At 35.4% G+C, this 17,517-nt stretch overlaps 1 protein-coding gene across 10 annotated transcripts in view; it reads left to right on the plus strand.

The window, feature by feature from the left end:
• Positions 1-16,471, plus strand: part of PPIP5K2 (diphosphoinositol pentakisphosphate kinase 2) — a 69,472-nt gene extending 53,001 nt beyond the window's left edge. For 2 of the 10 annotated variants that reach the window (XM_044445750.1, XM_044445752.1), the window contains exons 26-33: positions 2,601-2,774; positions 4,039-4,108; positions 6,296-6,415; positions 7,336-7,398; positions 9,132-9,191; positions 11,153-11,302; positions 12,160-12,288; positions 14,111-16,471. In XM_044445750.1, the coding sequence (XP_044301685.1) occupies positions 2,601-2,774; positions 4,039-4,108; positions 6,296-6,415; positions 7,336-7,398; positions 9,132-9,191; positions 11,153-11,302; positions 12,160-12,288; positions 14,111-14,142 (798 nt within the window). In that variant the 3' untranslated portion in view covers positions 14,143-16,471. The remainder of the gene's footprint in view (positions 1-2,600; positions 2,775-4,038; positions 4,109-6,295; positions 6,416-7,335; positions 7,399-9,131; positions 9,192-11,152; positions 11,303-12,159; positions 12,289-14,110) is intronic. The other 8 variants (XM_044445751.1, XM_044445753.1, XM_044445754.1 and 5 more) reach the window with 8 other exon arrangements.
• The last annotated feature ends 1,046 nt before the right edge of the window (positions 16,472-17,517 follow it).

Below are 17,517 nucleotides of genomic sequence, written 5' to 3' on the forward strand. Positions count from 1 at the left end.
ACAAACCATGGATTAAAATGTTGATTTAACCCTAAACTGGTCAGCATTCTGAATTCCTAGACTCTTTAGCAAAGCAAGAGTAGGCAAGAGCCAGCACACTCACTTATCTTCACATGCTTACACACGGAGTGCTAACCATTAGTGTTTATCACACAGACTGGAACTCTTTGTGCCATTTTCTTACATGAGCAAGACTATGCTAAATAAGAAAAATCCAAATATTTGGTGCCTTGTTACCACTGAATAAGTTCAGTACTATTATTTAACTGTTGAAAGTATAACATACTCTAAGGTTAAGATGGAATGAAAGACCCACTTCAGAAGTGTGCATGAACTTGCACATATCTAATTATTTTTTTAAAAAAAATTCTTTGAAAAAAAGACCCCAAATTACTTTTCAAGTTGCTTAAAACTCTCCTCAGTTTAAAAGGTAGTTTGCTGGGTGCTATACAGAACCACACATCAAAAAACCCAGTACAATACCCGAGCCCACCCCCGGGTGTGCAGAGCTCGTTGTCATTTGGATTATGGTCTACTAGGAGATTTACCAGTTGACAGTGTTTACGTGGAAGAACCTGAGGCATTTATGTAACCTGGAAATGATTCCACTGTGTTTTTGAAAACCAGGCTCTCTGCTTTTTAGTTTGAACCAGCAGAGGTAGATTGAAGGTGCAAACAGCTTTGGCTGCCACAGTTCTGGGCCAGTTGACCATGGCCATGTTGAAACCTGTTTTTGTCACTCTTGTGATCATCTAGGTTAGTGCTGTTTGGCTTTGTGAGTGGGCATACAGTGGTCAGAAATAAGGAAAGACTACCTTTGTTCAGTGCTGAACCATGAAAGGTCTTAGCAGTGCTCATCTTTGGCTGCCTTCATTCCCTCTCACCCTCCATCTAGTAAATGTATTGGTCACCAGTATATGGAGCTGGGAATGACTGTAACTCATTTGTTAGTTTGGGACTTTCTTCCTCATAGCAGAAAATTATTGTTGTTCGCTATTTATCCATATTGTCAATATTAACTTGAATCTTGGTTGTAAACTAAGGACCATGTTTCCAGGGCTTGGCTTACTTTTTCTCTCATGTCATCAAGGGAGGCCTTCTTAAAGGGTCTTGGGTATAAGAGTTCATGGACCAGCTCAATACTGATCACTGACATAATACCAGCATTTCATGGTGTCTGAAGGCCACATGTAGTATTCACTCCTCTTTTCACCCAGTAGGTGGCTTGAGATCTTGTTACAGTAAGTGGACTAATGGAGTTCTTAGTGCTTGCTTTGCATTGCTAGTCCATGAGGGCTGGTGTTGATAATGTTATGGCCTCTTTAAATCAAGTTCTGTTTCTTTCTCCCCTCCACATCCATGTTTCGCCTTGTGGGCACAACTTTGGGATACTGTTCATGACAGTTTTGTCAGAAAGGAGTTAGAATATGCATTTCTATAGTAATACAAAAATATTTTTATTAAAATTCAAAAGCTTAAAGTTTTTAAATGAGAGAATAAGAGATATACTTTGAACATCATTAAAATACTTATTTTTCCAATAGGCCAAACGTTCATGTGTACTTATAACCTTGTAATTTTTCACCTGTACTTTTGAATTCTACTTTTTCCATATCATTTAATAACTCATTTTATTTCAATTAACATATTTAGTTGAAACTTGAATATAGGAATAGCCAAAAATCCTAGCTTGATTTTAACAACATTTTTTTTCTTCTTAAGACCATGAATCCATTTAAAGAAACATTGTCACATTGTTTTTAGCTTAATTTATAATAGTTGCATACTTTGATAAAATACTGTTTAAAGGCTAAGTATTATGAAATAGAAGGAAATCCATTGAACAAAAAATGGACAACAACAAAAATGTAATTTCAAAGGTGAGGGCTGTCTAAATATGAATTGAGCTTACAGACACCTGTAATTTATTCTTGCCCTTATTTCTTGTGATCTCTTTGCTTCTGACACCATATATCCATTGAAATTCAGTTATTTCCGAATCATAGATTCAGAGTCGCATGTAATTTATGACAGTGTTTTTGGTATGCAAACCTGTTACTGGTTTTTGGTTTGGTCCATTTAGCTGGTTCTAGAACTGAGAAAGGAAGATGAGCTCAAGATAGATTTGGCATGTGCATTCAGGATAAAGGCAAAATTTCCATGATGTGTATTTATTAGAAAAGACTGAGACAGCTCTGTAGAGTTAAAAAATTGTTTTACTGTTGGCCAGTTCTATCATTTCCAAACAATTGTTTACTTCTTGAAATACATGTACTACATTAATAGTGAAGGAAAATGCAGCAAGAAAGAGAGGAAGACAAACCATATGTACATACAAATTCCCATGTAAATTTAAAAAATTGTACTTGTTCAGAAAATTGACCATTGGTACTGCTAAAGTACCTTTTGTTAAACCAATACCTGAACAGTAATGATTGTGTTTTGTGATTTTTGATACGGGAAATATTACTCATTACAGTATAATATTAGAGCTATTTAGAAAAAGGTGCAAACACAACTGTATTTTATTTTCTCATAATTTGGCTATGAATCTAACGTTGCATGCTTTGCTGTTTTTTTGCCCCCTTTCTCACTTCCAGGAAGAGAGCCCCCTGAGTGTGTCTAGCCCAGAGTGTATTGGTACCTGGCTGCATTACACCAGTGGTGTGGGTACTGGGCGTCGAAGACGCAGATCAGGGGAACAAATCACTTCTTCCCCTGTGTCCCCTAAATCATTGGCTTTCACATCCAGTATTTTTGGCTCATGGCAACAGGTTTTTAAACTTTACTTCATTCAACATTACTATGCATTCCAAGACGAACCAACTGTCTTTAAGGACATCTAATCCCTTGTTCTGGATTTTGTTCAAAGTAAATTAGTTCACCTGTCATTAAAACGTGATTTTTAAAAATACTAGTTACTTCCAAGAATGCTTCGGGGGGGAAAAAAGCAATTGCATGTTTTTTTTTCCACAATTTTTATTGAATGGTTTGGATTGATGAATTTTGAATTGGTTTCTTTTCAGCACTGTAAAGATGAATATAGTTAGTTAGTTCCCTAAAGAAACAGATATCAGCTTTGGCTTAGCTGTCCTTTAAGACTTTTTTCTTTAAAAACAACAACAACAACAACAACAAAAGCAGCATTGAGTAATTTGGTAGGTACATTTAAAATGGTTCTCTAATAAACAAAACAAAATGCCATTTGAAATAAATTAATTGGGATCCAATATTACTATTTCACAAATGGGCTTAGCATATAATTATTTAAGTGGCCTATTAACTATGCAAGAAAAAAATAATTAGTACTAATCATTATTTGCTCCACTCCTTACCTGGAGGTATCCTTTTCCCACTCCTTTTTAAAATACAGTATGTCATCCATTGTAATGCATAATATTCTGAAATTTGTATTGAGGATATTTACTGAAATACTACGCACATACACACAGAATAGTCACAGTACTAAAAAATTAAAACAATCCTATTGACAGTACACAATGGATGATGTCCTGTAACCAGATACCTTTTCTTCTTTTCAAAAGAATGTATAATTTCCATTTCCTCTTGGACTTACAAAGAGTTTGGATATAGAAAAAGAGTTTTAGGTTAAAGTCTGTGAACGTCAGAAGTTTACACTGAAAGAGCCTGTGCATGGATCAGTGACTGTAAGGTGACCTCATCAGCCGTTCTGTGTTTCCTTTTTTTTTCTCCCTTCCAATACAGGCGCAGTTTAGGAGTGTTCATTTGGTAAACTAAAATGACACAGTTGTCTGTGTTTTCATATATTTCTTGGTGTCTGTCCTGTATTCATCATGAATGCCTGCTTGCACCACTTCATTGCAAAGATCTCATGAGTAAAATGGATTCCCTTCAGCAATATTGCATGAAATTCCATATTATTTTGGTATTTCTACTAACACATTGTATGGCTTATTAATATTTGTCTGTCTTATACAGGCTGCTGTTTCAAGCTTAATGGACTCTACAAGCTGACTCATATGTTTTTGACCTTATTTATCTGTTTCCTTTGTCTAGGTCCCATCGGAAAACAACAGTCACTTTCGACCACCAAGAACTATTGTAGAGCAGAAGACAAGTGCTATAGGTATGTATAAATTTTCTAAAGTTGTTCCTTTAAAACAGACATTGCAAGTTCATTGTGGTCTACCAATGACCTTGTCAATCTTTTAAGGTCAACACTGCTGTTGGGATGATACACAATATGTCCTTAATACAAATTAGCAATTGGGCCGTTGAAAATAGAATGTCTGTTGCTGTTATTGGGATGATTTTTCTACTTGAACCAAAGTTGTATTCTTTTGACATATTAATAAAGACGATTTCAAGATGTTTCACCTCTAGGCTTTTGGAATTTTGTTTTCCTTTGTGGACTAGAAAAAGTTGAAGAAATACTGGGAATCAAACCATCTTTACTTTTTCAGTTTTCTGTTGTTCTTAATTGGAAAAATGATAACAAACTAAAGTTCTTTGTACTACCCCAGATTCCATTGACTACAGCTTTCAGTGTAGAGACTCAGCTGTTGTATCTGTTTCCTTATAGCAAGCCCTCAGTATTTAATTCAGGCATCATTTTCAGATAAGTGTTGTAGAATGAATATATATGTGATAATATAAGATTTATTTATTGAAAGTGTTTTTACTCTACTCTTCAGTTGAAAAGTCTCTGGAGAACTTAAACTGGGATCATTAACTGTGAATAGGTCTGATCACAGGCTTTTACAATCTTATCAAAGTGTGATGAGGGAAGGTAGGAAAGTAAATTTAAGTCCAGTTCTTACTGTAGCACAGTTCATTAAGGGGAAACAGTTGAGGGGGAAGAGAAGCTGGATTGGATTGTTCTTTTAGCAGAGATGATGGGCAAGCCCTGCAATTCTAATTTCTCCTTATGGAATGTATTGTAGTAGTAGTGCACACTGACAGTATTTTGGGCTCTTAAATGTAAATGATAACACTCACAGGTATCACTATTAAAAATATACAAAATTAAGTATAGTTAAGCAAGCTGTATCTACATTTGTCCATTAGTTTATGTACTTCTTTAGTATAAATTTGGCTTTTAATGCATCAAAGCTTCCCTATCAAAATGCAGGTGTTAGATGCTCTTGATTAGGAGAGTTTAATTTTTCTAACTTTTTCAATAAATCTACAGTGTTGCTCTCTGTAATATGTCTCAACATGTTTTATAAAGACTGATCTATTTGTGTGCATAAGGGGAGGTATTTCTTTAGTTCCAGAGCTTTTGCCACAGATCAGGCATTCATTGGCTTTGTTTCATCAGATGTGCTAGTAATGTTTTTCTCACTGTTTGGTCATTGGTGGAAGTGTCAGAAATTTTGAATCAGTGGTTTATGGTTAGAAAGCAAATAGCCCAGGTTTCAAAGGGTAAAAATAAGAAGAGTCTCTTGAGCAAGTGCCATGGAACTTAATTTCATATCATAGGAAATTTGCACCTAATGTAGCCTCCATTTCAGGTTTTTAAATCAAAATTAGAATATGACACATAATGTAAAGCCATGTAGTATTTTATGTTAAGAATCCTTTTTCATAAATAAGATTTTAATATAGCAAATTAAATACCTCAGTGTGATTTTTAATCTGTATATTAAGACAAATTTTACATTAAAATACTTGGAACAAAATATATTTTAACAATTTGTAGAATGATCTGTAGTTAAATTTGCCAAAGTCAAACATTTGTGACCATTTGAGTTTTTGCTACAGGTCTATTTTCTAGTGATGTAGAAGTAATATATTTTAGTATACATTTAGATACCAGGCATATTTCATAGGAAATGTCTAGGAATGGAAGTGTATCTTGATCGTATCCCATAAATATCAGTGAGATTCACTTCCATTTCCAGTGTTCATTTTTAAAGATTTGGTTACAAATTTAAAATACAATATCTTGTATTTCACCCTTCCCTATCTCTTTTTATCTTACATTATCTCCATCTGGCAACTTTTTTCTTTGCCAGCCTGTCAACAAGAAATGAAATGAAATCCCTTCCTTAAAGTCCAACCTTGACTTTCATATAATTAATAAAGGGAATTGTGAACTATAAAATTGTGAACTATAAAAGCACAGTAAATTATGATAGTTGAATCCTACAAGTACCACTAAGACATTACAAGCATATTGTGAACCTGGCTAAGGCATTGCCAGAAACTGCGTTTTGTGTGGTAAGGGTGACATGCTTGCATGCTGCATGCATCCCCAATGTGAATGGAAGAACACCTGGTTGCTGTATGTATTTTCTCTAACTCCCATCAGGGTCTCACTGTGCGAGCCTGTTTAGCACCTCAGTGCTCGGGGGTTCTTCAAGTGCACCTAACCTACAGGATTATGCTCGTACTCATCGTAAAAAGCTGACTTCTTCTGGCTGCATAGATGGTATGTGCACACTTTCGCACATGCAGTTACACACACCCATTCATGCAAACATCAAACATTGACAGAAAAGTCATAGGTCTGTTAACTGAATATAAGCCTAAGCATACTAATTCACTAGTATTAGCTATAAGGTTTTTTGCTGTTTGTCTCTCAAAACTTGCTTTCTTCCTTCCTTTTGTTAATGAGCTGTTTGATAAATTCAGTTTTTCTAGGTGTTTTACAAAAACATGATTACAATAAAAACAATATAAACTTATAGGTGTGTCATCTGAGTTTATTGATTGATTGAACTGAATGTATTTTTGTTTGCCCCTACACAGCATCATATAGATACAAAGATACAACTTAAAATACCAGCATTTGGGTGCGGGGAAGCAACTTATTGCTTAAACTTGTGTGTTTTAGTAAATATTTCTTGATATTTGATGGAAAATGTCATAAGAACTAGATAATTTGAAGGAGAAATAGCTTAATATTTGAAAGAGGTACTAAAAAGGATGGGGGGAGGGGAAGTGAGTGTACAAAAATGTTAGGTTTGCTGCTTCAGATAATCAATAGCACAAAAATGTCAGCATCAGATTTCCACTGCTGTTGCGATGCTTGTTAACATTCTTGAGGGTAAAATATATGTACCTTTTCACCTAATGTCACTTCCATTATATTAAATTTTATCCACATATAGCTTTGTGTGCCAGAATCACAAGCTCACCCATACTTTACACTCCATTAAACATCTAGTAGTATCAACAAGCAAAGTTTATTTCTTTTGAAATCTGTTTTGGCCTGTGCGCTTTTCCCGATGCCTTCTGCATGCCACTTAATTCTAACCTCCTTTTCATCCACCCTCTTCTGTTCTTTCTTAAAATGTCCCTCTTTGGTAGCTGTTTTGAATTTCAGGTACCTGTTTTTCTCTTTCTCAGACACCACACGTGGTTCTGCTGTTAAAAGATTTTCTATCTCATTTGCTCGACACCCAACCAATGGTATGTTTTGCTTTTATTTTAAAAAAAAAATATTCCCTTGCTTCATCCCTTCCAAAACATGGGGTGTATAGTAGTGTCCACCATCATTCCTCCTAATTCCAACTGATCATAAGGCCATATGTTCAGTTATTAGATATACTGATATTTGAATCCTTTCTTCCCTTTTTATTTTTTTAAATCACACATCCAAATATTATTTGGGGGGAAAATATAAAAAATAAAATGAATTCCATAGCTAATTATACATTTTCCTCCTAATGACTCAAGCAATAACCATACTTAGAATATTTGAAAAACTTTCTGATTTTAAACAGCTCCAAGCTTTTTCTTCATAATATTCTTTGCCTTCCTGTTGTGTTGGGTATTCTTGTCCTGAGTATTTGGAACTCAGCATGAAAGCTGCCTTGCTAAATCAGGCCAAAGGCCCATCGACTTTAGCAATCTGTTTCCAACAGCAACCAGCAGATGGTGCTAGGAAACTCATGCCTAAAACTTGAAACTTATGACTTCTGTAGATGTCTTCGGACTCAAAGGTATTTTGCCTTTGAACCTGGTGATTCCATTTACCTAACATAGAGAATAATTGTTGATCATCCTATACTTTTTAATTCCAGTTGTCCTTTATACTGAAATCTTGAGGTGAAATGCTATTAACTCAGATATATGAGCAATTTAGGGTTTTTTTCCCCCATGAACACCTATATATCTGCTAGTGTAAGCCGTCCCAAGACGTTTGTAGGGGACGTGATAGAAAAACTTTTAATAAATAAATAGTTTCCAAGTAGACTACTTAACTTATTTAAGTTCCCCTCCCTTTATGGACATACCTCAGTTGCTTCCCAATATATTTTCTTTTTGAAGTCTGGATGAGTGCAAACTGTATTTTTGTTGTTGAAATTGAACACTGGGGGGTATCTTTTCCCCTCACATATGAAACACTTTGCTCAAGCATTGCCGCTTTCATCGCAGGAACTAAGTTGCCATATCTCCAGGATAATGTCACCCTCAACTTCTTCATCCTCATGCAAAATGTTTCCAAAACAGTTAGCTGATGGAACTCAGTGATAAGAATTCTGTGTCTTACTGAAATTGCAGATCTATGCTTAATCCTTCTCATGCATCTGCTGCATAGAAAACAGATAATAGAAGTATAGGATGTCAGTCATGAAGAACCTATAATTTAAACTTACAAAATTAAAAACATTTGTGGCCTTGAAAAAGGTAAATGTGGACATTTCCTCTAAAATATAGTCATCCAAAGAAAGAGAAGCTTGGTATATTAATGCAAAACAGTTGAAAGTTGGGTTTTGAGAGCTAAACATTACATAGATACATTATTAGGAAAATTCCTGTTTTCAGTAGCTGAGTACATTTTATCTAAACTTTATGTGTTTAATATTCTGCAATCTCAACCATGTTAATACAGATTTCTCTGATCCATTTTAATGTGTTTCCTCTCATCTTTCACAATTTACTGCATGCTTTATGTATTACTTTGAAGCAAAAATGTATTTCCTGATACTTTGGGGTGACCCTATCTGCTTTGAAAACATAGAGGAGTGCTTCTTCATCTTTTAATTGGGGCCTCAACTTTTCTTTGCCTTCTGTAACTTTAATAATGCAACCTCTAATCCATTTCAGTTTCCCCCCTCCTTTCATATTGAGTTCAAAGAATATGGTGAAACTAGTATCTACTGACAGTGCTTTACCTTATTTTCTGGGCCTCTATGCAGAACATCCAGACCTCTTTAGGTGCTGGTCCGTTTCCTCTGAGGAATTTCTAGGCTCCAGTGGTATGTCTTTATAGCTTTCAGATGTAAGACGGCAGGGTGGCTTTCTAAATTGCTGCGCTAACCCTTTCATTGTCTTGCATTTTGAAGGTAACTGGTTTGTTGCAATAGAAGTCAGTTCACAATAGCAGATCATCAAACATTAGAATGAATACTGTCCCATATGTATGTAACTTCTTTTAAAAGACATGGCACAAATGAATAGTTTTCTTTTTTTCATTTTCAGCCCAATAGAAATGTCCTCTCATCAAATGTTTCAGAGCATTTCTAATAACCCTAAAATGAAAGTGCTAAAAGATGGGCATGTGCATAAGTGACAAGTTGGTTCTCATTGTCTAGGTAGGCAGAGCTACAGGAAGCGAAAATACTATCAAGTGAAGCTCCATTTTAACTTAACACTTTTTCTACAGTAATAAAGACTAGGAGTTAAAATATGCACAGATTTTTAAAAAAGAATACAGCTTGCCACTGAATTTCTTCTTGGAATTGTACAGACACGCACTCACGCATATTCTTGGACTTCTCCAGTCAGGGAAAGCTGCAGTTCTTGTGGAATTTACTGTAATGCAAAGAAAGGGTTTGCGCTTGCCTGCATGTGTAGTGTTGTATTTTAGAAGATTTATTACTATATTTTAAATAAAATTAATTTCAGTCACACAGAGAAGTTTAGCTGCTATAAATACATGAAGGAAAAAGGGTTCACTGGCGAATTGGACTGTGCATAGTCAGTGTTGTAGGGTTCCATCTTTCAAAATGTAAGGATTGAAAAGAGATCCCAGATAACAATAACAAAACTAGTAGAATAACTGAGAATATGTCATGAAAGTTCTTGTTATATTGCATTTTAAGTGTTCCTTGAATTTAAAAAAAATGAATACTTCTTTAATAACTACCCTTCTTACAAAAATAAAGGAAAATTAATGATCTAAGTAATATTAGTTTTGTCTTTCAAAATGTATAAGCTTTTTGACAGCCTACTTTAAACATTTGTCCATATAAAGTTTATATGAACATATTTTTATGGGGAACTGTCAAACGTCATTCACCAAAGTGGTTTATATATGCATATCTTTTAAAAAATTAATGTTAATGCAAGTGTGCATGATTGGTTATGAGATAGCAGTATGCCTGAACTTACATTGCCTAACACTGATCTTTTTATCTATTTGAGATTTGAGAGTAACAGTTATAAAAGAATGAAATGGTATAAATAATATGGAGACATTTTGCATTTTGAAGATGTATCAGAGAAGTTTGTCTTTGGCTTTTCGCTCAGAAAATTGCAGGTTGAAATCTTTCACAGCCACTTTTCCACTTGAAGAAAAAGATCCAGATTTGGTAGTTACTGAAGTAACCTTTGGTACATATGAAATACTTAACTCATTTCTCAAGTCTCATTTGTACTGAGGTTTATAAATAGTGAGGGGATGACAGACACCTAGAAAAGTTATCGTCTGACAATACAGTGGATAAGCGGGACTTCATTTGTTTAAGTGGTGGTAAAATTGCTGCCTTAAATTCATATTAATTATGCATGTTCTGTATTATGTATATGTAGAACTATAAACTCTGATACCTTGTAGTTGAGCTCCATATTGCTTTTAATATCTGAAGTGGTAACAGTATGTTTGCATGTGTTTATATTCAAAAGTTTCTTGGATGAATACCAAAGACATTACTGGAATGCACCCCCCTTCTTGCTGTAAACTCATGTGTGTGCTGTGACATATGCAACCTATGCAAACTCCAGAAAGTCAAGGAAACTTTTGCAGTTTTCGCTGACGTAGGGCCAAAAATGGAAATCAGTACCTTATGGTGCTCAAAAGTGCTTATGAATACGTGGCATACACAGGTCTCTTTGTGTTCTGGCCATTATACACAGTTCTGTGGATCACTTCCTTGCCAGTATAATAGCTTCCTTTTACGTGGAAATCTGTGGTGTGTTTTTTTTCTTTTTGTTTCAGGCTTTGAATTGTATTCCATGGTGCCTTCAATCTGTCCTCTAGAAACCCTCCATAACTCCTTGTCATTAAAGCAGGTGGATGAATTTCTTGCCTCCATTGTGGCTTCTACTTCATGTGAAAATTTTCCAGAGTCATCCAGAGTTTCTCTTTGTAATTATCTTTATTTTCTACTTGTTGAGTTGCAAAACACTTCTGAGCATAGACATGCCATTAAAATACCAGGCTTAGTATTCCCTGCTGTAGGATTGATGCAGCATCAGTGTAAGCATCAATCTGCCTCAAATTTAATCAAAGTATTTCCTCATTTCCCCTATGAACTGGCATATTGGACCACCCGTACTGCAGGTGCCTTCTCAGCTGTACTTGAAGTATCAGAAAATCTAATTTAGTCACACAGTATGATTACAACATTATTATTTGTCTTGTGTGGTATATAGTACATCATTTAGTACCAACTGTTGTTTGGTAGTAGGAAATGGTTAATGTCCAAAGAAGTGCATGCCTAGTAGCTTCCACACACCATATACACATGTCCAATCTCTGTACTGGAGCCTAATTTTCAAAATCCAGGAAAGCTACTAATGCATTTGCAAGAGTAGGGAGATTCTGTTAGGAGTAAAAACCCTGCATGTACACAAATCTTTCCCCAAACACCCCATCCCATGCACCTCAAGGCAGACAAAAACTCTCACACACCTAATTACCTTAGAAGAGCTACAGTCAGGTCTGTTTTATTTAGAACAATGGATAATGCAACACAATTGTTAGGGAAACTCTTTTGAATATGGTAGAATAGGGTCCCAGAATGGGGCCTGGGGGAAGGAGATCCCTGGAAATTAGGATGAGTCACATTACACTGATATGTATGTACCCATGTTTCCAAAACATCAGTTTTTAGGAGGTAACGACCATTGATGTCTTTATGCAGATGACTGTTTCATCATTTATATATGAAATTGCTTGTGCAAGATTAAGACAAAACAGCTTTGTTTATTTAACCCATTTAGCTTCTCCACTAACTCTGGATACCACATCAGCAAGAAAAGATTCTTTAAATACATATACACCTGCTAAAATTCAACCAACATCATTTGAAGACTTTTTGGATCGGCGATCTGTAGAGAAATGTTCCTCAGGTGGGTAAGAACAGAGTAGTGTATATCTTTTCAGGCGTATAATTATTAATAACTTTGTGAGAAGCCATATACTTTTGCTTTAAGTTCAGGAACATTTAAAATAGTCTGGCCTCTTTGATTCTTCACTTACCTGATTTTATTTCCTTATTTTTTCTGTGTGAAATATTTTGTCAATTATTATTTAATTATAGGCTGGATAAATAGTTCTCCCTTAGCAATTGTCACATAACAGGGTGGCAAGAAGCAACCCATACTCACACTGGTACTCCATGTATGGCAGTTCAATTGGCAAGAGGGAGCTTGACATACAGAATTGAAATAATTAAGCGCTATACATCAGGGGAAATTATTAAAAAGGTGATGCTCCCAGCAGTAACTGAAAATTGAAGAAACAAGGTGCTCTGCAGATCTTGATTTAATATGCTCTTACTGAACACGGAAAAAAGGTCCTTCCATATAACTGCATATACCTGCTATTGCACACAAGCAGGTGCCTATGACTTCCTACAACTTAGCTAGTGACCAGCACTGTTCAGATTGTTTCTCATGCCTTTCTTTAATCCTAGGATATCAATAGGAAACTACACATTAAAAATATGATGCCTTTGTATTAAAAACACTTGTGCTAATATAAACTTTGAGGCAAAGGTCACTAAGGGGCTGTGTTCCCATTTTCCTTCCAACCAGACCTACACAACAGCTTTCTAATTAAAATGGCTTTCTAAATGTTGACATGCCAGGCTGGCTTTAAGCTTTTCAGTGCATATTGCAGAACTTACGAAGAAAAGAAGCAAGTTCTTATACCATCCAATAGAAACAGTTATTAATAACGATAAGAAGCTGCCTACAAACTGCATCCCTCCCCTTCCAAACTGAAATGATGAAACCATATTTTCATGGCACAGCCTCCTGTTTAAAGACTGATTGCTTTAAGTGTCTGACACTTCTCTGCTGGCCTGCTCTCTCTACCTGCAGTATACCCTTTGATTCATTAGTGTGCTCACTAAGTTTTCCCACAGTATTTGTAACTGGTTCTGAAAGGCCACCTGGCTTAGCTGAGGCACTGGTGAGGGTGGGGAGTTAAATTGGCCCAGTTGAACTGGAAATACTGTTCTACCTGCTTAAATTATTTTACATTTTGTATAGTTGATATTTTATGCTTTTTTTAGTGTATTGCCATTTTTGTGTTTTTTAAGAATTGTAGTCAACTGCCCAGAGAGCTTTTGACTATTGGGCAGTATAGAGACAAAATTAACAACAGTGTTTTAACTGACAAAACAGACAAGTTAAACCAAAGAATTTATTTTGCTCAACCAGAAACATACATAAGGCTCAAATTTAGAGGCATTTCTTAGTTATGTGTTCACTAGCAATATACACATTGTAAAAGAAGCAGTTGGCTGCCATGATAGTAAGAGCACTTATATTGGAATATTGGTACTGTTTTGAATTATATCTGATGCAACTCAGAATTCATATTCATAAGTTTTAGGGGTTAGAAGGAGACCAATAAGACTTAACATAAAATATCCCAAATATATAGGATAGGCAGGGATATAAATATAAATGGTAAAAAATATTTATTCCCATATTCCCAAATAACTGAACCTCATTGAAAGTAGTTCTATCCTATTTAATTTGGGATTTAGTTATGGCATAGCCCAAACAAAGTTAAGGATGTTTCAGTATTCATTCGAATCAGAGAGATAACCGTGTGTTTATGTTTCACACCCTGAAATCAGTGGAAACTATAGTTAGGCAAGATCATGTCAATTGTCATTTTTTCCAATTAGAAACATTCTTGTGTTTTGCTTATATGCAGGTTCCAGTGGTCCTTCACCTCCTGATGTTTGAGCGCATCATAAAATAATAAAAAAGGGTTAAAAGAATACTTGTATAACTTTGGTGGTTAAACTGTCCCAGAATAAATGAAGAAGTTTGTGAGAAGCTGGAAGGAACTGCCATTGCCATCTTTTACCATGTACATTGCAGGAAAAAAAGTTGCTTTTCAAAAGATACTCATTTTTGTCTGTGTTTCCCAGTATATAAAATTATTGCTGCAGTGCATATATTGTATATATTCTAGGTAAAGGTGAATTGTTTCTAAACTATGAAAACAAGTTTCCACCCATAATTTTAATGAACTTGTCATCTTTAACAGACAAACTGCACAAAAATCTTTTCCATCTTTTTTCTTTCTTAAATATGCACAGAAACCAAAAGAGCTTAGTCTATTGGTTCATATTGCAAAAGCAGCCAGGAAAGAGACAGGAAGTTAACAGAAATATAACAAGGTACTACCTTTTTCCAATCTGCAACAGGCCTTTTCAAAAGCCAAGGCAAGAAAGATTATTTTTTCAGCACAAAGATACATTAACATGGGTCTGGTTAATAGCTCCCTTCTTGAATGCCAGTCCCTTAAAACAGCTCAGTGAGTGATGGTTTCTCATCTATTATAAATGCATTCTTAATTTGAAGGTGCTCCATACAAACTATAGAGACCATTATCCTAAATGTATCAAATCGTTTTGAACCACCTAAATACAAATAGAATAACAAGCAAGTCATTTTACTTCCCGTTCTCAAGGTCCTAGCATTAGTTTGAGAAACTCACTCTCAATTATGTTCTTTGTCACTTCTCCCTCAACCACAACTGCTGTAAAGAGCAAGAGGTTGGTCTTGACCCCCTCCATGCAGACATGTTTACATCAAGTGGATTCAGACGTGGGATTTAGGTCTTGTGCCAGAACTGGATGGTTCTCTTCCCCATCTCCCTTAGACATGGCTCCTGTGAAAATCACTTCGTTCCTGCTGCTTTGAGGCAGAAGTAGGGAGACTCATTGCCACTTTCTTAGTTCTAAGGCGGTTAAAGAGCTATCGTCCAAAGTTCATGTGTTCATGTGTTAATTATTAATACCTTGCCCTAAATGGACACCTGTCACACTCAGTCTTGATCTGGGAACATCTCTTATTTAACTACATTTCCAAAGAGAACATTGTTTTGCTGTTCAATATTTTTTTCTGTTTCTGCATGCCAGGGTCAGTTATGGATAGTACATCCTTGTATGTTTACATCAGATGTTAACATTCAAATATAGTTTGATTGTTAATGTCTGTGCTTTAATGTATGGCCTCCTGTCCTAAAATAACTTTCTGTTTACATTCTTCCTAAAGGTTCTTCTGTTTTATTGAAAAAAATGGCTTTCTTTACAGGTTTCTGAAAATAAGCAGCCTACATGTGGATTACAGGATTTATAAAGACAGAAACAGCTGGTCTGTTAAAATTTCATGCTAATAACTTGATATGTCTGCAGATAATATTTCTTGTCATGTTTTCATATTAAAAGAAAGCACAGCATTACCAAATCTATAGAATTACTGTCTCAACTCTTGGGCATAATCTATATTTACAGCCATTGTCCCTGTCATTGTCTCTATTCTTTGCAGACAGTGGTTAAAGACAATTTTAAGATTTTATAGTGCTATACAAATCTTGAGAAGCTCAAAGTGTGCTTTTGAAATAATAAAATAATATTCAGGTTTGCCAGTCACTATTCTGGGCAGTATCCAAGTCAAAAGTAGCATAAATGTAAATTACATTGTACTAGTGTCAAGTGATCTCTAGCACAACCTAATTTACAGTGATATTGTTGACTGGGATACTTCCCCTACGTAGCAGTAGTCCTATGACTTATCTTGTGGCCTGATGAACTATTAAATGCCTATTAGAATATTTATGATAATTACAGTAACTAATGTTAATATGACTCTTATGGACAGCAATATTCTCCTGTGGAATCTCAGGAGGCCAAGCTTCAATAGAATTGTTAAGAATAAAGCTCTTGTGGTCATCCAGCAATTCTCCAATTCTAAAATTGCTTAATAAACTTGCCATGGCATTGCTGTGCATATTTCACATGAGGTCATATGAGAAATTCTTAAGTTCTGTTTAAGATACCAAATTGAGGACCAGTCCTCAACTTCTCATTGCAAACATTTCATTTTATACAGTGTAAATTTTTAATATGGGTGATGTTTGACTTGCTCACCTCTGAATGTACATGTCATGTTTACTGTTTTTCTAAAAGAAAATATTTCAATGTATGTGTGCACATCATTCCAATCAACCAAAGCTTTGGCATAATAATTTATGTGTTCTTAAATAAAGAGAGTCAACAACACACAGCAGTTCTCCTGGTTCCTTTCTAATAAAGATTTCTGGAGTTTCACTTTATTTTCCTGTTCTACTATAGTGTAATACTTAATGCAATAAAACACCTCCATTAACGTTGGAAGGATTTAGGATGTTCCATATAGGAGAACACTTTAGGCTGTACACATTTTTTCTAAGAACTAAGCTTGTGGGGGATATATATGCATGCAGAAAAATTGTAATAGAGCTTTCACCTTTTAATACAGCCATGAAGAAATAATAAGAATACATCTAGCTGTCCTCACTTTAATACATGTGGATTCTCATGACCTCTAAGCACTTTTCATTAAAGGATGATTTTCCCAAACCTCCCCCCCCCCAAAAAAAAAGCCCCTATATGTCATGGTATTAAAATGATATGTTAGCTGAAGTGTAACTAAGAAATGTGAAGTGTTTCAGATTAGATAATTGAGACAGAATTATCAATTGCAAATACCAATACTGATGTGATTTTAAATATTAGAACCAGTTTGGCTAGTGGTTAAGAACACGGGACTCAGACTCAGGCCAACTGGCTTCTAGTCCCTGCTCAGTCATAGAGCCAACTAGGTAACTTTGGGCCAGTCACAGACTCTTGGCCCAACATACCTCACAGGGTTGTTGTGGGGCTAGATGGAGAGCACAAGGAAGAGAAAGATGTAAGCCACTTGAGTTCATTATAAAAGTGGGATATAAATCAAATTCTAGCATTAAGATAGAAATAGAATATTTGTATTGTGTTTAAAGAAAATTGCTGATGTATTACTAATTGGAAGCATCCTAGAGTTCTTCAAGAGAGCAATACAAAATCATCGACCTTACAAAAACATGTCCCTGAGATCACCCTTTGTACCAGAAACCTTAAGAATAGTCAATGTAACAGCATGTAAAAGGGATCCCACGAGATCTGGGAAAAATAGCTTAACATCTGTTCTCAGTAAATTGGTTGAAAGCATTATTAAAGCACAGAGAGGAACAAGCTCTGCTAAAAAAGTATCAACATGGCTTCCATAAAGATGCGTCCTGCCTCACTAACC

The sequence above is a fragment of the Varanus komodoensis genome, unplaced genomic scaffold (assembly GCF_004798865.1).
Source record: "Varanus komodoensis strain SLA01 unplaced genomic scaffold, ASM479886v1 scaffold5, whole genome shotgun sequence".
Taxonomy (NCBI): domain Eukaryota; kingdom Metazoa; phylum Chordata; class Lepidosauria; order Squamata; family Varanidae; genus Varanus; species Varanus komodoensis.